General features: G+C 48.4%; 1 protein-coding gene across 2 annotated transcripts in view; it reads right to left on the reverse strand.

Moving 5' to 3' along the window:
• Nucleotides 1–870: 870 nt before the first annotated feature.
• RAI2 (retinoic acid induced 2) overlaps nucleotides 871–25,074 on the reverse strand; it is a 59,871-nt gene continuing 35,667 nt past the window's right edge. For both annotated transcript variants that reach the window (XM_070603352.1, XM_070603351.1), the window contains exon 2: nucleotides 871–2,852. In XM_070603352.1, coding sequence (XP_070459453.1) covers nucleotides 1,239–2,828 — 1,590 coding nt within the window. In that variant the 5' untranslated portion in view covers nucleotides 2,829–2,852 and the 3' untranslated portion in view covers nucleotides 871–1,238. The remainder of the gene's footprint in view (nucleotides 2,853–25,074) is intronic.

Below are 25,074 nucleotides of genomic sequence, written 5' to 3' on the forward strand. Positions count from 1 at the left end.
TCCTGCCAGCTGCATTGCTTCCATCCATCAAGAAATGGCATCAACAGGGACTCTCAGCATTTGAGCTGGATCACTTTCTGTTGTGGGGGCTGGCCTGTGCATTGTGGGATGTTTAGCAATGTCCCGGGTCTCAATCCACCAGATGCCAGTAGCATCCCCTCCCCCAGCTGTGACAACCAAAAGTGTCTCCAGGCACTGCCAGATGTTCCCTGGGGGGCACGATCACCCCCAGTTAAGAATTATTGGGCCGAACTAACAAGGAATCACTTTCTCTTCCCTTCCCCACTCCACTCCCAGATATCTCTACCCAGGGCTGGGGACAGTTATGAGACATCTCCTAATCCACCCGTAATGGACTTTCCTCTCCTTCTGAGTGGCCTTCGGTCACTGTTTTGACTTGCAAGACTTTCAGTCATTCAGAACAATGCTCTTATTGCCCTTAAAAAGAAGGTCCTTTCCAGCTAAATTCTGGGAGGGGGCGGGGAGGAAGCCGGTAAATTTTCCTTTTAGAGACATTTGTCTGTTTTTGTCCATGAAAAGTTCGGACAGCATTCTACACACCCAGGGCCTCTGTGACCTGGAAGGGGGCCTCGGGTCCTTGAAACTCACCTCCCCACCCCCTCTCTTTGCCACATTTTTACAAATGAAGAAACAAAGGTCTAGCCGGGGAAGTGACTTGCTCAAGGTCATACATATTCCTAATCCTCTTTTTATGGGGCACGGACCAATATGGTTCTTCTTTGCCCAATATGCCCGAAGAGCTTAGTCTCTAAACTCAAACAACTTGTAGTGCTTTACAGGCAACAATTTTGACCAAACCATGCCAGTTAAGGAATGCAAATTTTTTAAATGATAGAAGACTGCAACCAATTAGTGCAAACAAACATTTATTGTGAAATATTCATCCTACCCTTTATTAGGTATTACATCATCAAAGCACTTTGTGGCAATGAAAATAGCTTTTTTACCCCTCTGATTCACCCAATATTCCATTAAAGCTGCAAAAAATGTGCAATCTGCTTGAAAAATAGGTTGCTCTTATTTATTCATTTGTGAAAAGTCAAAAATTAAAAAAGAAAATGATACTAGCTTACAGGGCCTCTACAGCCAATTTACCTTCCCACTTCCCAACTACTCCCCCAAATAATTAACAAAGATAATTTGTTTTAAATGCCTTTTTATAAAACCAATGCACCTTTCCCCATATTATAATCATAAAAATTTTAAAAAGCCATTATTTACTTTCTTGGAAAAAAGGTGGCCAGCCGTTGTTTTTTGATTGGGAGCATGTGTATCTCCTGGGAGTTCACTTTCTTTAACTTTATGCTCCGGTTTTTGACAGGTTTCCTAAGGGACTCCATGTTCCCCATGGCCTCTTCTCCTTGGCTGTTGATGTCATAGCCCTGAAGCACGGAGTCTTCTCTTTTGAAGGAGAAGTTTTTGGTGGACACGCCCGAGAGGCCTTTGATCTTGCCACAGAAGACGGCAGGTACAGCGTCTTCCACCGAGACAATCACCTTGGCCACCTGGGACTCGCTCCCAACCTCAATGTTATTTTCAGCCTTGACCTCGCTGCTGGGCTGGCTGGGCTGGCTGAGTGGTTCGGCAGTGTCGCTGCTGCCCATGTGGCTATCCATCATGGCTGAGGCCTCACGGGGCGTGGCAGGGCCAAAGGGCATTTCCATGCTGCCGGGAAGTTTCTCCATCAGGGTGTGACCTGGGCTGTCCACTGACCCACTGCTGTCATAAAGTGTCTCAGGGAGAGGCTCAGATTTCCGGTGGGCTGCCAGTGACAGGTCTAGGGCTGCATCTTCCTGACAGATCGGGGGACTGACTTCGCCAGTCTTGAGCCAGGGCACTGACTTCATGGAGAGATCCAGGGCCTCGTTCTCACTCCCCATCTTGATGACTGTGTGGCGGCTGAGCTGGAAGTACTCCCTCGGCTGGATGATGTCAAAGGGCTTTAGTTCCTCCTTCTCTAGAGGGGTCTGGGTGCCTTTAAAGGGGTGCAGGCCAAAGGATGATGGCGCCTTGGGGAAGCTGGGGCTGAACTTGGATTCAGAACTCTGAGGTACGGGGATGGGGATGGGAATGGGGACTGGAACAGGCAAGGGCACGATCACAGGGTAGGGCACCAAGAGGGTGGCCGGTGGGACCAGAGGGGACAAGGGGGAGTTAAAAGGCTGGGGGGGCACAGGGGCATATCCAGGGGGAGGCTGACAGGGTGGGGGGCCGAGAGCACCCTGGGAGGGAAACAAATTCTGGAGCACAGCTTCAAATGGCAACGTGGGCTCCTGTGGCTGGCTGGGGATCCGCAGGTCCAGGAGCTGGGGCTGGGCCTCGGGGTCCTCGGCTCCCTGAAAGAGGTTGTTGTGGATGGCACTGGAGGAGCACGGAGCCTCCTGTGGCAGGACCAGAGGGGAGTTGAGGTGCTGGAAGACGTGCTGCTCCAGCACCACAGGCAGCTGCACGGGGCCCTGCGTGGTCATGACGTAGGTGGCATTGCTGTTAGGGTTGAGCTCTGGTGCGGAGCTTCCCTCCACTTGCATGTGAATGGGCATCACCACCGGGCTCTCCCCGAGGCACAGGGGCTGGAGCACGGTGGCCGCCACCTTCAGAGCCATGCCACTCTGGGACTCGGCTGGGGGGTTCAGAATGGATGGGGCCGGCACGGTCACCAGGGCCTTCTTTACCAGGTCAGTGGAGTTGATGTTCCAGGCCTCAGTGGTGATCAGCTGGGCCATGCCATTCTCTAGTCTGTTATTGGCCAAGGCCGGAGAGGAGTCGGTCATGTCCATGGAGAGGTTCTGAGACTGCAAATCGTCCATCACTCAGCTCCGATGCCACTCGGCCTGCAACACAGAACACACAATGTGAAACTTCCGTCCGAGACTATTTATAATGGCCTTCAGAGCTCTCTCCACATCTTTTATAAGTTTCCATATCTTAGTTCACCAGGGGGCACACCTATCTCTATGTATACATACGTGTTATGGATATTTCCTAATATATACAAACACACCCATATGATCAGCTGTGCGTGGAGAGCCCCAATTTAACAGATGATTAAGCTATAAACACAGATGATGTAATGACTAAATAGCCAAGTGAGGTTAAACAGAGTATTTTTAAGCCTAATACTCAGCTTATATGTTTAGCCTTCAACAAAAACAAAGTTTCATTCCACATTGCTATATCAGACAGTTAAGATATGCAGAGTTTTGACTTGTTCAAATTCAAATAGGCAGCAAAGACTTCCTTTCCTTCAAGAAAAAAATAAAACCCTGTCACATTAGAATATTCTGTGAAAATGGAAGGGGGCCATCCCAATTATGGAAAGCATTTAAAAAACTCTTTGTGGCAGTAATTCTTCCAAAGAGGCTTGATGAGAGGAATGGCACTGCATTTACACAAGAGTCATTACAGTTGTCTCACTGTCTCCCTCCCACCAGCGACATCCCCTTTCTTCCCAATAATAGGAAAATCCCCTCCACGGAGCAAGGCCAAGATGGGATAACTTGTATGAGTGATCACCAGGTCCAGTGTCACTTTCCCCAATCAGCTCATCTGTCTGACCCGTGACCTCTCCTAACTTCTAGCTGTCAGGAAGAGAGGATGTTGACTACTCTAGGGCTGGGGAAATGGAACACTTGTTGGAAAGAAGCATTCTCAAAGGTGAGATAGGCTTTCTTGATGTCTGTGGCACCTCTGGCTGCCTCCTGAGAGGCCAAAGGAACCCAACTTGGGTGCTTCCTGGAGGAAGCAGGGCTGCAGCCGTGATATGGCTCTCCATGGAAACACGTCCATATTTAGCCTTGTTACCATGGAGAAGGCAGGCACCATGTCTAACTCAGGGATCTGTGCAGCCCTGGAGTCTGGTTGGGCTCAATAATAATTCAATAATCCTCAGTCTCACTGGGCAGGCCTTAGGCAGCTCCAATTCTTGACCTCACCTGTCTGAGCAGTCTAGACGTTAGTCCTGTGGTCATCTCGGCCTCCTCTCCTCGCCCTCAAATTACCAACACAACTTCCAAAACAAGTAAGGGAAGCCACCCGCACATGGTGGGAGTAGAAATAAATAAATGAGGGCTCACTACAGGAAGGCAGCTTTAACAAATGAAGAACTCTGTGATATTTCCAGACAATCAAAACGTGTCAAACGCAAGAAACAAGGAGTTTCTCCGAAGCAGGAGAAGGATGCTGTGCAAACAATTTTGTGGGCAAGGACTAGTGGGTGACACCCTTGGTAGGGTGTACTGTGGTGTCCCTGAGGGAGGGCTCCAGAGCCTGGCTCCCTAGGGCTAGGGTGCCCTCTGGAAACCACCAAGTGACCCAACATGCTGGCCAATAATAACCTTGGGGCACAGTAGAGAGGCAGCCTGCCCCCAGGGAAGCTCAGGGGGCTTGCCCCAGATGAAGGGCCTGGTTTTTCCTGAGAGGAGCGCTTTCTGATTCAGCCCAGAAAACACCATGCCTTCAATACACCATTCATTCATTCTTGCATGCATGCATTCATTCATTCACCCAATCAATTAATTTGCTGAATGCCTACTGCATGCCAGCACTTTGCTAGGGTCTGGAGATGCTGTCATGAGCCACACAGACAAAGTTCCTGCTTTCATGGGGATTATAGCCTAGTCGGGGGCACTTGTCTTTGATCAGACAGAGATTTGCTAGCATGAGAAGGCATCAAAGTTCTGCAAGGAGAGGCATCAACATCAACAGGACAAAGCTTTGTTGGCCACTTGCTCGCAGCTCTGTGAAGGTCCTGGGAACCTAAAGCCTCTTCCAGAAGGGTCTGCCTTGTCCCTCACAGTGGCCAGAACTCTCAGGGAGGGGTGAGAAAAGGTTGAAGGTAAGCTGAGGTGGGACTGGCGAGGACAAGGACAGCAATGGTCAGAGAAGGCACCTGCAGCCACCCATCTGAAGTGGCTTCTGATGGCCTGCGAGGGAACTCACTGCGAGAAGTCAAGACGTGATCTGTGCCATCTTCGGGCTTCCTGTGGGTTTAGGAGCATCCAGCAGTGAGACTCCTTTCTTATAACGGGCTGCACTATCCACACTTCCAGGTGACAGCCTCACTCCCTCTCTGCCTCCCACCTCCCCCCACTCCCACCAAGGGAGAGAAGACAAACTTCTCAGTGTCTCCCCTCCTGCTCCTGGCACATGCCTGCAGCTCAAGTGCCAGCTCTCATGTCTTCCTGGAAACCTCACTCCTCTCCCTTGCTGGCCCTGGTTCTAGGCCTGCTACTCCCCCAGAACCTTCCTGCTCAGAGTGTGAGGAGGGGACCTCACCAGGGTGGGGTGCCTCCCACAGGCCCCTGGTCCTCTCACAAATGGCTGGAGCTAAAACTCGTTGAGCATTTGCTGTGGGCCAGGCCCTCTTCTGAGAATGCTAAGAACTTTCTATCCAGTGCCTCATTTAATCCTCAGAACAACCCTACGAGAGGGGTCCTAAAATTATGCCCATTTTACTGATGAGAACACTGATTCCCTAGGAAGGTTAGATAACTAGCCCGAGGGTACAATGAGGCTTGGATTAGAGGTCAGGGTCAATCCCAGGCTCTGTCTCCCTGTGGGAGCTGGGAGGTCCACACTCGTCCATGCATTTTGTTTCTTGGCAAGAGCTGTCCCCTTCAAGGCTGAGTGCATATGCCTGAAGAGCTGTGCAAGAGAGAGCACTCGAGCGTAAGATTTCTTCAAAGTTGTGTCCAGATCCTTTCCAGAAAATCATGGAACGGTTGGCTCATTCTCTTTTCTCCACCAGAGCCCTCCTCTGTCCCTCTCACTGGGGAAGGAACCGAAGGGTTGCAAGAGTTCCTATCTTTGGGGAGTGCAGCCCAAAGCAGCTAAGGTTCTGTTATGGAAGGGCTAGGAGGCCTCCACCCTCTCAGCCTCAGCCTTCCTGAGACAGATATCACATGGGTGGGAAGGCATCTGAGGACCCATGAGTTACAGGGAGGCCCTCAGATCCCCTGCTCGGGCCTCAAGTCTCTGGGAACAGGACTGGGGCAAAAGGGAAAGAAAGGAAGCCCTGGGCTAAAATCTCACTTCCACCTCCTGCCACATGACAGCTTTGGACCTGCCTGATTACTCAGCCAAAGTAGGCCCCGTGAGCACCCCCAGCCCCTTCCCTAGGGAGCCACTGGCCCGCTGAGATGAGGCTTGCACTTCCTCCACCACGGACTGAGTACCAGCTCCCCACCAGGTACCATGACCAGCCTCCCCTTGTCATTCACCCTGCCATCAGGCATCCCAACTCTGGGTCAGCAGCTAGGGCACCTGAGGGTGCCCAGTGCGAGCAGCGTGGGCATCGCTGCTGCAGGAGCCAGTGCTGGAAGCCCCAGCTCTGATGCCCTGGGAATAACAACCAGCTCATGAGATGAGGGTTCAAAGGGCAGGTCTTTGTCTTTGAGGACGAGCCAAGAAGCCAGATAACGACTGATTAGCAAGGGCCCGGGGACATCTTCAAGTCAAGGAGTGTGACAGGAGCCACCAACTAATGCTGAAGTTGAGGGAGCGTGATTTCTTCAGAGGTGACAGGGAACGTTTTGTTTGGGTTTTTCAAAACATCATTTGCCAATGGGTTTAAATGTGGTCACTCGTCCATTCCATCTGTGCCCATTATCACTGGGGGCATGGGTGGGGGTCGGTAAGCGAAGGCAGTGTGGCTGGGTGGGCAGTGGGCAATCTGGATCTGCAGGTCGCTGGAGACCCTCACTCTCCTGGGCGTTGGCCAGTTGCTGGGGCTGGAGGGCTGGAGGCTAGATGGAGACTCTGGGGAAAAGTTTCAGGGCCCGGGGCAGATGGGGAGGTGGGGAGGGCCTGCGTGGGGCAGAAGTCAGGCTCAGAAACCTGGGAGGGTAACAAAATTGTTATCTGAACCCCTCATCTAACTGTCACAAAGATCTAAGCTTACATCTCTATCCTCTTCCTGACCCTGTTTACTGATGAGGAAACTGTGACCCAGAAAGGCTGACTAAAACTCACCCAAGGCCAGTTATTACAGAGCTCACCATGCTGTCACTACAGAAAGAGCAGAGGGTCAGGCCCCACAGCTGCCATAGAGGGTAACATGGCAGCCACCCGCCTTCACCAGCCAGTGGGAGACTCTGCTGAGACAGTAGTTGCAAAAGCACTTTGTGGACAGTGAAGAGTCTGATGGGGGTGACATGGAAATGAATTCATCCTGGGTTCCTGTGTTTCTCTGACACACCCAGAAAAAGAAAACCAAAGCAAAGCAGCAGGCACGCTGCTTTCCTTATAAGGAGTTATGTTCGTGAAGAAGCCAACCTGGAGCCGAACTCCTGGCAGTCAGTCAGTGACCCGCCCCACATCTGCACCCACCAGGTACCCCCACAAGCCATGCCCACCTCTCAAGCCTCCTGCTTCCAGAGCTTTGCAGAAAGCACTCATTTCACCCTATGGACCTCTGTACAGACTGATGTTTTTATAATGAGGATTCATTTAAGGCGTAATTTAAAAAACGAAAACACTTGATTTAGACTATTCTCTAAATCCTAGAGTCTATTTCCTTCTGAGCATTTAACACTAAGTCACACACACACAAGTAACCTAATACCCTCAGCCCTGATGCCCACAACCATATCCTAAACGATCCCAGGGGACCCCCTGAAGCCTGCACCAACTAAAACTGAAGGAAGTTCAGAATGTGGCTGTGAACCCCACACTGACCCAGAACAGGGTCCCCGAGACCACCTCAGGCAGAGCCTGGTTTCTGAGCTGGGAATTTGAACAAAAGCCTGGGGCATGCCGGGAGCCCCTCTCAGAGGCTTAGATTGCCTTCCGGAGAGGGGCTTGATTTTATCTGGTGAATTGAAAGCATTTTCACCACAGAACCAACTATCAAGACGACCACAAGGCCCCCAGTCTGCAGTGCCAAGCACCCCTGAACAAATGCTTTAGGACTGGGTACCTGAGTATAGTGGGCAGGGGTTACCTCATAGCAACTCAAGCCAGGGGCCACTACCAGCTTGGGGGCCCTGTGAGGCCCCTGGGACTACCTAAGTGAGGTCACTGGAAGGCAAACTCAGCCTCAGGGGAAGCCGTCTTAGAGATCTGGGCTATATTGGGCAGATTCCAACTCCAGGACCCAGATGCTCCAGTGCAGCCTTCAAAATCTCCTCCTCAGGCCTCCCCCCCATGCAGGAGTTCTGGAAAGACGGGGGCCCTGGCCCTGCTCCTGGGGACACCCCCCTTCAGCACCAACAGCCTACAGATATGACTTTCTCTCCTCTTCCACTGAAATAAGCTCTAGATTTTTCTATCAAGAGAAAATTCTTCCTCTAAAACACGCATTAAAAACAAATCCTGATAATTTTCTCAAGATACCCATTTTCCAACTGTAAAATATCGACAGTTTTGGTTTTTATGGAGCCTGTAGGCAGTCATCAATTATTTCAGGTCAAAACTGGGTCGTCTACGTCCTTGTCGCTCAAAGTGGGGTTCTTGAAGCAGCAGCAGTAGCAGCTTCTGGGAACTTGCTAAAAATGCAGAATCTCAGGCCCCACCCCAGACCTCTTGTACCAGAATCTGCATCTCGACAAGCTCCTCAGTGATTTGTATGCACGTTCAAGTCTGACAAGTCCTGGCTTAGCAGGGGTTCTCAAACTTGGCTGTACATTAGAATCACTTGGGAGCTTTAAGAAATACCAATGCCTGGGCCCCACCGCCAAGGCTCTGATTTAACTGGCCTGTGGTGCAGCCAGGACGTTGGGATTTTTAAAAAATTCCCTAGGTGATTCTAATGTGTGGTCAGGTTGGGAACCTTTAAGCAAAAGGCCAGGGAACAAGGCAGCTGGCCAGCCAAGCTTCTTGGTGGCTGATCTTGCTTCTCGCTTCACAGAGAAGACTAAAGCCATCAAGCCTGAATTCCCTCAACTTCCCCCCTGGCCCTCACAGTATCTCCCCAGGCCCCCCCTGCCCCCAGGAAAACATGAGACGTCTCCCCCTCTTGAAAGGCTGACTTCCCGGGGACCTCCGCTGAGAATCCTGCCCCTCTTCCGGTCGCACCCTATTCTGAGTCTATTTTCTGCTTTCCACCTGGTACTTCAACTACACCCTCAATGACTGACCTCATTCTGTATAAAAATCACCAGCCACTTACTATGAGTTAAGTGAGCAAAGCATAATTTTCGTCTTTTAACACAACGTGGATATGGTTTCATGATATTCACTAAATATCTAAGTAATTCCAACTGGGTAAAAAATGGTTTTGCTCTTCTCATAGTGTGTAATAATTGTCAATTACTTGTCCCAGTGATTAAATTTTCTGAGCTTTAAACTTCAGCCCAGGGCCTTTCTATTGAAGCTGTGAACATAATTACCACATGAATGTATTCCCAAATTGGTTAAAATACAGAGAATACACAAAATAGTCGCCCACCTTATGGCCAATTGCCTTTTACATCCAGAGATCTAAACAGCCCTCCAAGAGGAATACGACCTCCCAGGTTAGCCTTGGAAATGAGCTCCCCAACATGTTACTTACTTTATTACAACATTGGCGGCCGTGCAGTTTACAACTGAGTCTCCCCTTCGTGAAGATGGGCAGTGGCTGTGGGGAAGTTCCGCCAGAGAGGACACGGGGCAAACCTTAGCTTTGATGTGATATTGGTGAAAAATGGAAGAGTGGGCGAGCCAGGCAGGGCACGTAGTGGGCCTGAGCATCATAAACTGGCCATTGACACCAGGGTACTGCAAGGTCTTCCCAGGCAGCAGGGTTGGGCCCTCCCTGGGGTTCCATAAAACGAATTTATGTTCGTTTTATCATCTCATCCTTTTAATTCCCATTTTTCTATTTTATAGCATATGTAATAAATAAATACAGGAAGACATATATAATTTAATAATATATGTGTGCATGTGTGTGTGTATGTGTCTTGAGGGGGTGTTCAAATTTTTTTTTCTGACAGGAGTGCAAGAATGAAAAAGTTGCAACTCAGCAGAAGAGATGAAGCTCTCAAGGCCCTGTGAGACTTCCAGGGTCCCCGTGCCTGAACAAGTCTTGGGGTCACTGGCCAAGTTCACCCCTCCCATTTTGCACAGCAGGAAGCTGAGGTTCAGAGGTTGAGTGAGGCTCAGAAATTGTAGAGTAGACTGACTCCCAGACCTGGGCTCCTTCAAAAGCACAATCCCTCACTCCAAATTTGACTTGAATCTAAAGGGTCCCTTGCTACATCTGTCATAAGCAGCATCAAACACCAAAGTATACGGGATCGTCTGATTCACCCACCAAAATGTCAAATAGAGTTTGACGGGTGAAGAGCTTGATAAAAAAGATGAAATAAACACTTGAGTCTGTGATCCCTAATTGACAAGTGATTGAAATAGAAGAGATGAGATTCAAGATACACACATGAGCTTTTCACGACTGCAGGAAAGTCATTTTATGTCCCTGAGACTCAGTTTGCTCTTCTGTAACATGAGGTACTGCCCAACTCCCACAGTGGGGTGGTAAGTTAACTCAGGCCTCCCATGAGTGAGTGGTACCTGCTGGGAAGAATTATACCTGGCCTTCAAGGAATTTCTGTGGGCCATGAAAGATGACCAAGTGTGGGCATTCACGGAGAATTGGTGGGAAGAAGGAAAGTGCACAAAGGGGTAGGAGGTGGGGCAGTTCTGGGCCACTCCCATGACCACTGAGAAGACTCCACTTCTCATTCTCCCAACTCCGAAGGCCACAGGAGGGATGAGGGGAGCATCCTGGAGGGAGGGACCAGAAATGGTGAAGAGAGAGAAGTTCGGGAAACAAGGTAGGTTCTGGGAGTTCTGGTCTGTCTTCAAACCAGGCCAGGGGAGAAGTGACGGCTGAAAGAAAGGGAGAAGGTAAGAATACCACTTCAGCATCTGTCAGAGCCTGCTTTGTCTCTCTTGGGACTCGACTTCCCATAGCAGGGCAATGACTGGGTTGAAGACATCAGAGCACTGGCAAAGAACCCACTAGATACCAAACATACCTACTCTGTGGTCTCTGCAGGGTCTCAGGTTAGGGCTGGGTCTCGCCAAGTAACCAACTGGTGGAAAAGAGAAATATTAAAGCTGGACAGGGGCTGGCCCCGTGGCCGAGTGGTTAAGTTTGTGCACTCCGCTTTGGCAGCCCAGGGTTTCAGCAGTTCGGATCTTGGGTGCGGACATGGCACCGCTCATCAGGCCATGCTGAGGCGGCATCCCACATGGCACAACTAGAAGCACTCACACTGGAATATACAACTGTGTACTGGGGAGCTTTGGGGAGAAGAAGAAGAAGAAAAAAGGAAGATTGGCAATAGTTGTTAGCTTAGGTGCCAATCTTTAAAATAAATAAATAAATAAAAATAAAGCTGGACAGATCCGAAGGCTACAGGGAAAACTTCACAACTAGAGCCAACAGCTCACAGGCCTGGTTTTCTATCATGGGTGGCCTTTGCTGGGTTCTACCAGAGCACAAGAGGGATCCAGAAGGCCGGCTGGGGAGGGCATCATGGGGTTGCCCTGCCTCCTTTCTCGCCCAGGGGAAGAGTGTCAGATGTCTTTGCATTTACGATCTCATTTCATGCTCCGGATTACCTCTAGCCTGCCCATAAAGGACGTACGGTGGCCCTTGGGCCGTGCAGGCCTGGGTGTGGGGCTGGAATAGGGAACTAGGTTCGTGTCCATTCATTTATTTTTTCAAAAACTATCTGAGCACCTACTGTGTTCAGGCACACATCTCCTATTCCTCCATCCTGGTGCTGTTTTCTCCATAAGCTCATCGCCTTCTCTCAGCTCAATTCCCAAAGTATTAACCAATCGATATTGTCTCCGGGTTATCTGCTTCTAACTGGGCTCCTTCAAGGCCCACATTTCTTGCAGAGATAAAGGAGTAAGTCTTTAAAGGAAGAATGCCAGCCCCTAGACAGCGATGGAAAGAGATGCTAGTGCAAGGGCCTCTCTCAGGTAGAAAAGAAATGCTTATTTTCCAGAGAGGGCTGCCCTGAAACGAAGAGGACAAAGTGCCCTCCTCAAGTCTTGGTGGACCTCAGTGGAAGGTGACAGGCACACCTCAGAATCGTAGGAGAAAATCATGGAGAACTGTTATTGGTGGCAGGGGTCATCACCTGGACAGTGGGCTATGAGAGTGAGTGTCTGTCCCTGCATTTGGCTGAGACTCCACAGCCTTCGGCTGGACACACAGAACCCCAAACACCCTCAGGCGCTGGTGTCAGAGCAGCCATCTTGCGCAGGAGCACAGGTCACATTTAAGGTCTCAGGCCAGGGCCTATCATCTTAAAAAGCTATGATTTTTGGAGACTTTTCTGGCAATAAAGAAGCCTGTTAAATATGGAACAAAGGGGGGGGGGAACCTGCCTCTGGAAGAGAAAATACTTCTAATTAGATTGAGATACAAAGGTTACATTTTTGTTCTGGGAAAAGGACTGTTTATAATCCTGTGTCATTAGCAGGACATTTTCCAGAGACTAGTGTGCCAGAAATAGACCCTCTAAGGGGTCACTGGAAAGAAGGGGTGTAGATCTGTAAAGTACAAAGGACTGGAGTTCAGATTTTCCCTTTCTCCTAATGCATGTGAGCCCCTCACCAATCACTGGCATGGAAACAGTGCCAGCCTCACCCGGGGCACTGGGCCCCGGTGAGAGTGGTCAGAAGTATAAGCTCTGGACTCAGACAGGCGTAGGTTCAAATTTCAGCTCTGCCTAACTGCTAGCTGTGTGGCCTTGGGCAAGTTAGTTCTAGGCCTCAGTTCCCCTCTGTGCAAAATGGAGATGAAAAAAGGACCCGAGGTGGTTGTACTAATTAAAGGAAATAATCTATGTAAAGTACTTGGTGCAGTGCCTGGCACATTGAAAGTGCCAATAAAACATGGCTATCACCATCATCATTGCCACCATTGTCATTATCATTGTCTCCATCTTCATCAATATCATTCTCTCTATCATAACCATCATTATCATATCATCATCGTCATCATTATCGTTGTCATCTCATCACTGGCATCACTGTTATCATTATCAGATCCACTGCCCGTATTTCCTCTGAGAATCTTAAGTACCATTACAAATGCTCCCAATGGTTTTTCTACGTTCAGTTCCCAGGTTAAAACCCTGTTTGTTCAAAGGTGAATTTAAAATCAGTGCTAGGAACTGGAAAGGCATTTACCATAGAATTAATGTTACACCTGATGGTGATGTTTCCACAAAAACTCACTTAACCCCCAACGTAGCTGAAATATTGAACATTTGCAGTGAAAATAGAAAACAACACTGTTGCACTACTGGAAATGAAAGACATTGGGAAAACAATTAAATAAATACAAAAATCTATTTCTCTTTCAGGCTGAAAGGCTGGGGGAGAAAGAAGAGGTGGCCAGAGCCTTTAGTATCTTGAATACGGACTCATGAGCATCCGGAAGTTTCCGAAGTTCCCGCTGATTGGCTCTGATGCATAATTTCACTTCAGATCCTACAGTTTTCCTTCTCCTTGATACAAGGGCCTAAGTAGCTCTCCTCTCCTGCTTATCAGAGGGATTAGGGTCATTTTCTCACTCACAAGAGGAACAAAAACAAGAGAGGATGGAAGAGGAGAGGAAGAGGGTAAGGACAAGAGGGAGAGTCAACGCGGAGGGATTTTCTGACACAACTGGGCAAAAGTTGAAGGAAAGAAGTGGGGAGAAAATTAAAAAGCACGTGTAGGTCCAAATTGAGAGAGGTTCTCAGCTGAAAGAAATAAAACAGAGAAACTGAGGAAAGCTGTGAGAAAAGCATTGAATGAGCATTATTCAGCTGGCCACAAGGGGACGCTGTGGAGCTATAACAGCTTGGTTGCTGCACAGTATGGTGGACGGAGAGGTGGGTCAGGAGCTTCTCAGTAGAAGGAAGACATGGGGAAAATAAGAAATTGTTCACCAGGACTAGAGGTACATAAGGAAGGTGATCCAAATTTGGAGAAAGCTTCTCCCATGCTTTTAAAACCACCAAGTACATTCACTTGTGCCTTGGTTGTGCTGTCAGTCCCCCCAAAAAAATGTAGATTTATCTTCTTTTGGTGCCTGATATTCATTTTTGCCTACCCCTCGCCCCTTCTTGGGCAGTCAGAATTGAGTTTCCTCCATCAAAATTGGGTTTTCCAGAAAGAAGCTGATGAACTCACTCTCACTGAGGTCTATGACTGATAAGTTCAACAACTGTTTCCTTTATTGGCATAATAAACATAATTTTGTCAGTGATAAACCTATAGACAAAGAAATGAAACCCTAATTGAGGGATTTCAGATACCAATCATGGGGAGGGACCTTCCTAACTATCTTGAAATCTCTCCATAGAGACAAGAGCCTACAACTGTGACCAAGTTTGCTGGCTCCATTAAAAGGCACTTGAGGTTTAAAAAAGGGGGTAGGATATGGCCTCAACCTTTGGGCACTCAGAGCTAAGAGAGGAAGTGAATTCTTCATTCTTTCATAGATTCAATCAACAAACACTTATTGTTCACCCACTAGGAGCCTCATGAGTATGTGCGTCCCGGGTCCAGAGATTTGAGCAGTGTCTGGAGCTGTCCTTAATTCATGGTACAGTGCCCTGTTACTGAACTGGCTATTTCTTGAAACTCTAGTTTCTGTCTTACCAGGTTTCCATGCAGAAGTTAGGGATTCTCAAAGGACTGTGCCCTGACACACAACATGCTACTGCGGTACTACAGCCACAGTGGAAACTTAATGACCATCACCAATGATGGTGGACCTCATGAGAGGGGTGGAGCGGGGAGGCTGTTGGTTTCTGGTGAACCCAACTGGCTAGTTGTCTTAGTTTGGGCTCCCCCACAAACAGACTGATTTGAGTGAAAGTAGTTTCTTTGTGAAAAGATGCCGGAAGACACCAGTAGAGGAGTGAAGCAGTGAGACAGGGAAAGGAAGGAAGCCAATTTATCAAGTAAGTTACCACTGCAGGCAACTGAGGCTCAGTTCCACTGGGGGATGCTGGGAGACAGTGGAGAACACATGCCTTGGAGTTGGGCCATTTATTCACCGACGCCCATCCATCACAGGTCAACCCTCATCCATCACAAGTCTAGGGCTGCTTCTGGATGATGTGTTAATTCCTAGGCTCTTCCAGCTATCACAGCATGAAGGCCTAGTGCGCTCCTGTGAACAAAAATAAAGTCCTCATGGAGAGTCACAGATATTTTCAGTAAGAAGCCTTTGGGGTATAGAGCCCAGTCTGAGGGCACACGGGGGCAGGGCACCAACCATGTCTGTTACACCAGCCATGCCCTGGAAAGTTCCAGAGATTATTATGTGAAGACCCAAATGTCACCAATTCAGGCCACCACGACTAGGTGTTTCCCCAATGGGTGGCACTTTCTACGACCCCTGTGAAGAAGACACTCCGTTATGATAACAATCTCCAAGCCACAGAGGGACCAGCCCATGAGAGGTGTGCCTCGAGAACTCGTAAAGAGCCAGGCACACAAGGAAGCCAGAGATGGCTCTTTCCAAAAGCAAAATGGTCCAGAGATGGTCAGCTTGGCTAACGTGTTCCTTTGCTAGAATATAACTGGGGCCCTCGAGAAAATTCTTTTAATCATATTTGTGCTGGCTGGAATACAAGATGTCCCTGGATGAGTCACAGAGGGAGTTTCTCTTCTGGTGATCTTGCGTTCCAACTCAGGGACCAAAAAACAATAAATAAACAAATGCCACTTCACTTCACCAGCTGCATACTGCCTAATAATAATAATAATAATAATAACAACCTCAACCTGAGAAGTGCTCAGATAATGCAAGAAGAAGAGGGCTGGGAGTGCTCATCTTTTAAACAAGGAGCCTTCTTTCTGGAATTCTGTTCTGTCAGAAGCACTCCTCTGCCTGGTGGTGAGCTCTCAGGAGCAGAACAACGCATTCTGCAGAATCTTAGGGCTGGTGAGTCTTTTGAAGTCCTATAAATTCACTATATTTATCTTAAAGCAAGAATCGTGGTTACAGCTAATAAAACAAACAATGCAAGGTTGGGATGGGGGAAGGAAGAATCTGTTGTGTAATATCTGGCTAGTTGACAATGAAGATTATAGGTGTTATTTCCTAATTTCTTTCAGGGAAGAGTTCTTCTGGAATGCGTGTGTTTACACACACACATACACACACCCCACGGTGGGCGAGTAGGAATGAGGTCACCTGTTGTCCCTCTAACACTCAAAGCAGAATTCATATCAATTCTACTTTGTCCTCACCTGTTCCACCTCTGAGTTTCAGTCATCAATCTTTTATTCTTGGAGGTGACATGTGAACTGGGCCTTGCCACATGGGGAGGATTTCAGCAGAGGAGATGGTGCAATGGAGGGGATGTGATTTCCAGAAGCACAGAAGGAAAGGCACAAGAGGCAAGGTGTGGGGTGAGGCCAGCAGGCTAGGTGGCTGGAGCCCAGGGCTGGTGAGGGGTTGAGGGAGAGACAGGGTGCTGTGAACCTCAAAAGGGGTGGCTGGCTCTTCCAAAGGGCATTAAAAGTTACCCTTCAGCAATGTACCTTGTGTCCCAGAGGATTGCCAACTCAACCAACACAATTTCGGTGTCTTCACAGCCCTGATGAACAGGAGGCCATGAGTCAGTAGTTTGGTTGGGAGGAAACGAAAAAGTAGACTAATTTTCAGGGTTTTGCTAGCTCCCTCTTCTCTCTCTTTCTCTTTCTCTCTCTCTCACACACTCACAACATGATAATAATAAACTATTTGCTAAGAATTTACTTATTGTGTGCCAGACACCCTGCTAGATATTTTACATTCATTTTCTCAGAAACCCCGGCAGATCGGTATCACCTTGGTGTGAACTGGTTTGTTGATTTTTTTTTCCAGGAACTGAGCCTGTAAATCCCCAGAGAATGGTTGTTTTGATGGGAGGGAGGGACAGAGCTTTCCAGAACATGAACAACATTCAGTGCAAGGAAGGCACGTCTGGGAGAGATGGGGAAAAGAGAGGGCAAAGGTTTCTGGCACCATTTGTGGGGGCAGGTAGGGGTGGGGAAGGTCAGGAAGGAGAGAGAAATGGAAAGCGTCTTCTTGCCTCTGACCAGCCCTGAGCTCCCCCTCCACCATTGCCACTGCAGTCAGTCAGTACTGGCCCCTGAAGGACACAGGAATTCCTATTTCTTTTTTGAAGCACAACTCTTTCTTCCTCAATGGAATCCCAGGCAGGTGTTCATTCCCATCCTTCACAGGAATATATTTCATCTGTGGCTGACTGGCCGGCTGTTTATCATATCCATTTCCTCTTCTGCCTGGACTACATTTCCCAGCCTCCTTTGTAGTTAGGTGTGGCTATGTGCCTGACTTCTAGTCAACAGAATGTGGGTGGAAGTGAAGAATGCTACTTCCAGGCCTGGTTCCTACAAGCCTTCCACTCATGATGCTCCAATCTCTTTCTCCTTCCCTCAGCTTGATGCACAGGGATCTCTTGGAAGCCACCTGATGAAGACAGTGGAGCCACAAGATGGAAGGGCCTGTATGCTTGAATCATGGCTTAGAGGAGAGCCACCTGCCATCAGGAACAGCCATCTGGGGCTTTATGTGCATGCGAAATAAACTTCTATTGTGTTTGAGTCATGACACACTTCCGATTTGTCCGTAACAGCAGCTACCCTTACCTTAACTGACACAGTGCTTCCTGGGACCCACTCTGTGCACGGGGAGTGCTAGAGACAGGCTGACTTGCAGCCTCAGAGCACAGTGAAGCCCGCTCGCTGAAAACCAGAACTGCAGGAGCAGCCCAAGCACCCAGAGCCCAATTCTGAGCTTCCATGTGCTAACTTTTCTGCACCAAAAGCACTGACACTCTTGGCTGTTCTTCCTGACTTGAATCGATTTATTAACGTGGGTTTGGGACCATTCTTTGCTTGGTTACTGCATAAATATCCACTGAAAGAGTCCATTTCATTGGCATTCACAGAGCTGGCAGGGTTGGGAGAGGGCAGGGTGAGTGGAGCTGCCTTCAGAGAGCAGAAAGAGGCAGGCCCTTCAGCAGCCTTCCTCCCTAGAGACCCACAGGCCACCCTCAGGGTGTGAGCGGGTAGGGGTGTGGGAGGGAGAAGCAGCAGGGCAAACAGACCCTGGAAGCTGTTGCGCCTGGCATCTGGCCAGAGGAAACTGCTGGGACCACAACACCCCTTCTCTCTTTGTACCATTTGATGTTTTGCTGGTTTGCGGAGCAGAGAGGCCTGGGATCTCTGCCCTTTCCCCAGCACACGGGATTCTTTATAGGAAAGGTCTCCGTGGATTTTCCTTTCGAGGAGCTCAGCATCTATGGCTCAAGGGTCTGGGGCCAGCTTTCCCTTAGTGCCCTACATAACTGATTTTCTAGGTAAAGACTGCTCATTCAAAAGTATCCTCCCCTCCACCGAACGCTGAAGTTTCACCACTAGCAAGCTCTTGCCTTGTGTTCAACATTACTGTGCCCTTTCTGGGTTCCTCTCCAAAATACTGGTCTAAAAACTCTGGGTCATTGCCACATTGGAGCGAACTGATGAGAACACTTTCTACACAGTAGGGGCACCCCTGCCTACAGTGGGACATCTGTCTGTGACTTAGGTGAAGCCCTAACCCAGTCAGCCAGTGATGTCATCAAGCATACACACCCCGGGGTGGTCAGCTGAAGTTCTAATCAGGAAGGCCCCATCCCCAGGCTGCTACTGGAGTTCTAGTTATCTGTTCATCTCTATCAGTACTTAAGTCATGGCTACAGAGCACAGTGAACATTAGAAATGTTCTGGGCTGGCCTGGTGGCACAGTGGTTAAGTGCACACGTTCTGCTTTGGCGGCCTGGGGTCTACTGGTTCGGATCCTGGGTGCGGACATGGCACCGCTCATCAAGCCATGCTGTGGCAGGCATCCCACATATAAAGTAGAGGAAGATGGGCACATATGTTAGCTCAGGGCTAGTCTTCCTCAGCAAAAAGAGGAGGGTTGGCTCAGGGCTGATCTCCCCCCCCCCCACCAAAAAAAAAGAAAGAAATGTTCTTTTGGTGGTGAAATGAGTGGCTTGATGACTATAAGAAATGGGTAAAATTAGTGATATTCAAGATATATGGATTAGCCAAAATATTCTAGAGGTGCTCCCTACCCTTGTGTGCATAGGGTTAGAGAATCTGGGAAAGCCCACAGCTAGCACCCCCCTGGATGGCTCTGATGCTTGCCACCTATGTGGTCCCATGCCTGGTAACTGGTTTTGGAGGATTTCCGGTTGCCTATGCCATCTAGAAGGTAACAAAATTCTGCCTTGGAAATGTTGTTGTATCTGCGTTGAGTGGAGCTTTCACACTGTGTGTGGTCACAGCAGCTGAAAGGACAGCCGGCTGGGACTCTCTAGCACAGGGAACTGGTCTGTGCCTGCTGGCCACCTACATGTTAGATTCTCATTGTCTGTGTGTGCTGCACGATTTGCCCTGAGATTGCTCCTGCGGCTGTCACAGTGTGATCCTGAGCTCCGGTGCAGGAGCCCCTCCCCTCTCCACTCTGACTCTCCTGCCTGCCTCCTTCTCCTGCCCTGTCTTGCCCCTCTGGGGCTCTGGCCTTGAGCTGGCCCTGCGGCAGCCCATAGACAGCCCTCAGGGCTGGAAAGACTCTGCTTCAGGGACAGGGATGATGAGCAGAAACCTGTCCATAAAAACGTCATACTTGGCTTCCCCTCCCACAGGAGCTTTTCAGTGTCTGAGTTGGCATTGACTGACGTGCTTGAAAATTCTTAAATATGTCCTTTAAAATAAAAAAAACTAAGGGATCATATCACATCCATTAGAATGACTAAAATAAACGACTGTAACACCAAAAGTCAATGGGGCTATGGAGCAACTGGGATACTCGTCCACTGCCAAAGGGTACAGCCACTTTGAAGACCTGTCTGGCAGTTTCCAATGAAGTTGAAGAATTGCCCACCCTCTGGCTCAGCAATTCCACTCCTAGATGTCCTCCCCGGAGAAATGAAAACATACATTCACAAAAAGACTTGCACACAGATGTTCACAGCAGCCTGGTCATAAGAGCCACAAACTGGAAACAACCCAAATGTCTGTCAACAGGTGAATGGATAAACACACTGTGCAACACCCACACAGCGGACTTCTGCTCAGCAATAAAACTAGTGAACTCCTGCCACACACAGCGACAGAGATGAGTCTTGAAAACTGTGTTGAGTGAAAGAAGCTGGATAAAAAGTGTACATACTATAAGATTTCATTGACACAAAATCTGAAAACAGGCCCCAAAATGTACAATGATAGAAATCAGAAAGCAGTTGCTCAGCGGAGAGCGTGGGGGAAGGACTTTCCTGGGGTGATGGGAGCATTTTATAGCCTATTTCGGGCGGTGGTTACACAGGTGCACAAAACTGTCAAAACTGATCACTTAAGACTCATTTGATTTTATGTTAATTATCCCTTGATTTAAGAAAAAGACATTGAAAATACTATCAAACTGCAAAAAAGGAATAAACACCCAAAGTAGTTCTGTGTGTGTGCATTGTGAGTTTGACCAATTCTGAGAGTAATGGAGGGAGGGGAGATGGAACAGAGGCTGCTGGTGGCAGGAGGCCCAGGCACCCCCCAGGGCACCTGCCAGGGGCGCTTTCCCTCAGGTACAAACAAAGCAGGCAGCAAACAAATGCTTAGCCCCAAACCAAGGCTCAAGGAAATAAAAGAACAGAGGCCCCAAGGAAAGCTGGCCCGAGAGTGGGGGACAGCTATCAGGCTTTGAGCCAAAACCACTTTCCAGGAAATGCCAATATTTTTGTGTTTGGGAAAGGGGAGGGAGTGTTAAAGCAAGCAAGAGCCAAAATGTGTTGGTCTTTGGACAACAATTGTTGCCCAACTGAGGGGCCCTATGGGACAGGCTTCAAAGTGCTGCTGCAGAGACCTCCTCCGTGGGTCTCTGGGGTGGGGCACCCAGAAAAGCCTTGCTGAAGGGAAGTTGGAAGTTCCTTAAGGGCCAAGGTCTCCTGTTTTGCATTGTGGAGAGGAATCTTCCATTTCCCTAGTAAGAGGCCACAGCAGTCCCTCCAAGTAACCGTGTTCAGCCCTCAAACAGCCCAGGGAGACTTAACCGTGCACTGGCACAGGCGTGAGCTTGCCAACGAGGCCTGCCACAGACCCTGCTCTGCCACTTCAGAACTGTGTGGCCTTGGGAAAGTGACTTAGCCTCTCTGAGCTGCAGTTTCCTTGCCTGTGAAATGCAGGAAGTAACGCCTACTGCTGGTGAAGCAGAAGCTGCTTAATGCCGAGGACACGCTCAACAGAGAATCATGTCTGGGCTCCAAAGGTCTTTCCTGGTCGTCTGTGCCAATCTCTCAGCTGGAGTAGGGGCTCCCGTCCAGCCGAATAGCATTCATTTCTTAATTTTTGGACCTCACGTGCACAGAATTTGTATAATCATAATCTTCAGTTCATAACACTTCCATGCATGGCTCACTTTTTTTTTTGGTTTTACTTTAAAAACTGTTTGTTTTATTTTTAATATTATAAAATTTAAAATAAAACAAACACTCACGAAGTCATCACCCAACTCGACAACATGTGAGTCCATTTCTGGACTTTCTATCCTATCCCACCAGTTCTTTCGTCTACCCCTGCGCCAGCGTCACAGTGTCATCTTATACTTTCTGATGGTGCTAAGTGCTCGGAAGAAAGTAGGTCAGAGTAAGTGACCCTGGGAAACGGGGTGGGGGAGACTACTCAAGGAGGGTGATCAGGGAGGGCCTCTCTGAGGAGTAAAGACCTGTAAGACGAAGAGACACCATGGCATGGCAGCATTCCCGTGCTCCAAGAAGACACGGGTGTGTGTGTGTGTGTGTGTGTGTGTGTATGAGAGAGACAGAAGGGGGGCAGTGAGCTAGTTCCAGAGTGGCAGGAAAGAAAGGCAGGGGACTAGATCACACTTGGCCTTCTGAGTTTCAGTTTACAAAGACCATCTAGTACAACCCATTTTACAGATGAGGAAACAAAGGCTCAGAAAAGGTGACTTGCCCCAGGCCATGCATCTAGTTAGGGGCAAGATTCTGGCGAGAATTCCAAGTGTCCTCTGTTCAAGCTCCGAGTGTCTTCCATGACAATGCGTTGCCCCTCTGGCCCCTCAAATGGTTTGAATTCCACAAAATGCCTCCGAGCAGCTTTCAGGTAATGAGGTGACAAACAGTATATTAAAATAGTGTTCTTACAAGTAGAAGTTCTTTACCGCAAAAAAGATTATTTGAAGACTAATTAGGATTCTGACATCATTCTTTAATGGTCTTAGGGCCATGTTAAAATCCATGTATTTCCAAGTTATTTTCTTATCATAGGTGATATTTATTCTGGAGAAAAATCAAGGATATGCTAGTGATGTTCTTTGAAATTTGAGTTGGGTGCTATGATCATATAAGCAGACGCAAGAATTTTTCTTAATAACCTACAAATAGAGAAATATACAAGTAGTAGATTAATAATTTTACACGTACTTTAATGCCATCCCTTCACTTAAGTGAATAACGAGAAATCTTATCCCTAATAATGTGGATGGAAATATTAAGGACAGGGTTTAAAGGCTCACCTACCCCCTTCTTTTGAAACTCGGAGAGCGAGCGAGCCGTGACGAGAGAGCGGAGTGAGTCTGACCTGCGTTCCCTATTAAACCTTCAGGGTAAATGGATTTCTCAAATCTGTTTTCCTCTTTGACCAGTTAATCCCTTCCTTCCAGGAGGAGACTTCAGCCCCTCCTCTCTGCGACTCGTCTATGGCAACAGACCAGTGTGCTGTTTCCATCTTGCGTCCCCACTCTGGGCTCTGATACAACTGCAGATTTTATGACTCAAGAGATCACAATTACTGACTTCCGAGAGCCCCTGACTTCTCCAGGGAGAATAAGCAGATGAGAAGTTCTCCGTATTTTCACAGACAAATTCAGGCTGTTTCTAAATCACGCCCAGGCTTTTCTCCGCCTCTCATTTTTCTTGTGAGGACAATTCTGAAAGTATGCAGATGCGAGAGTGCTAATAGCAGAGGGGCCTGACTTCTCTTGGCGCAGGTAACAACCGTCTGCTTTTAGTTACTTAAGCTGTGTCTCCACAAGACCAAGACAGCTCGGTCCAGCGCATGCAACTAAAGTGACTCAAACTCTTGGCTGAGAAGCTGTTGAGAGTCCCTTGCTAACCTCTCTGCGCTAAGCCACTCATCACCATTGTGAAAGCGTCAGGATGCTGGTTGACCTCACAGGTGCACCCTCACTCATCATAGTTCTAATTTGAGAAAGAAAATGCAAGTAGAAGCATAACAAATGCAAGACAAACCCTTCCGACTTGTAGAGAAGAGCCTTACTTAACGAAATAGGATGGAGATGCCCAGCTCAGCCATGGACTGGCTGCGGGGCAGGAGCAAGCTCCTTAACCTCTCTATGCCTCAGTGTCCTCATCTGTACAATGGGGGTGATAACAGTACATATGCTGCAGGTGGTCAAAGGGAGTAAGTGAGTCAACATGCAAAACACTTTGAACAGATCCTGGCACACAGGATCTCAACAGGGGTTAGCAATTGTTATTATCATAAAGATGGGGAGCCAAAGCACCCTCACTGTAGAACACTAAATAAATAAGGTGAGAATTTCATTTTAAACTACAAATAAGCAATAAGTAAGATAAAAAGGAGGTGATTTTTCTTCTCCGCAGTTTTAAGCCTGGCATGGTGCTGGCTTCCCACGGCCCACGGTGGGCAAGGGGAACAGTAACCGCCATCAAGTCTAAAGCGACAAGCGTAAGGTCAAGAGCAGAGACAGTGGGGACCTGATAGAAGGTTTTCAGTAGGCCAGACTCCCCAGGATAAAGGGTGTGGAGGGATAGTCAACTCAGGCTGCACATGAGACTCAGCTGGAGATCTTTGAAAGATCCGGATACCCAGACCAATGAAGTCAGAGTTTTGCATGGTTGGCCTGGGCATCAGGATTTGTTAGAGCTCCTTAGGTGATTCCAATGTGCAGCCAGGGGTGACGATCCCCCCACCCCCAGGTCTGGATCCTCCTCCTCCCAACACAAATGAGCACTTACTTTGGTTAGTCCTCGGAGGCCCAAATGCACAGGCTCAGTTCTCTTCAGAGACACAGAAAACCCACCAAGCCCCAACCAGGGCAGGAATTCATTAGTATTTGTGTGTGAATCCATAGTGCCTGGGATACAGTCTTGGTGCTGAGTCAGTAAGTGAATGAATAGATACATGGATGAATGAATGAATGAATGAATATAGCACAATAGGGAATGTCTGCTGATATGGAAGTAAAATTGGTTAAAAACTTTCTGAAGTGCAATTTAAATGCACTCATACCCACTGACCCAGAAAATCTACTTCTTGGAATCACCCCAAGGCAATGCAGGCCCTGGCTGGATTTTCTCCCAAGTGCCTGCAGTTCTGATTAAAGAGAGATCCGCGGGTGACAGAAGTGGGAGAGTGAACACTCCAGGGCGACTGTGCTCCTGCAATTCCACTTCCGTAGGAAGATGGGAGAAGGGCACCCTCAGACAAGGCCAATAATTTTTTTTTCTTTCGTTAAGGATTGGGATTTGCACAGACTTTCAGATAAGAACTCAGCTTAAACTCCAGAGTTTAGCAGCGTAAGCTCAAAAGAGACTCTTCTAGACAGAAGAAAGATTATAGGAAGGTCCTGCCAGCCAGTCACCTAAGCCATTAAAAAAAAAAAAAAAAAACAGTAAGGCTGGGGCTGGCCTGGTGGCGCAGCGGTTAAGTGCACACATTTCGCTTCAGCGGCCTGGGGTTCCCAGGTTCGGATCCCGGGTGCGGACATGGTACTGCTTGGCACGCCATGCTGTGGTAGGCATCCCACATATAGAGTAGAGGAAGATGGGCATGGATGTTAGCTCAGGGCCAGCCTTCCTCAGCAAAAAGAGGAGGATTGGCAGCAGTTAGCTCAGGGCTAATCTTCCTCAAAAAATAAATAAATAAATAAAACCACAGTAAGACAGGGCCTGATGTCTGACTTTGAGCAGAACAGCTTTCTCTCAGTGCCCCCCAGCATGAGTTAACTACAAAATGTGCCCCCATGTGGTTAATGGCATGACCCAATCCTGT

This window comes from Equus przewalskii, chromosome X, assembly GCF_037783145.1.
Source record: "Equus przewalskii isolate Varuska chromosome X, EquPr2, whole genome shotgun sequence".
NCBI lineage: Eukaryota > Metazoa > Chordata > Mammalia > Perissodactyla > Equidae > Equus > Equus przewalskii.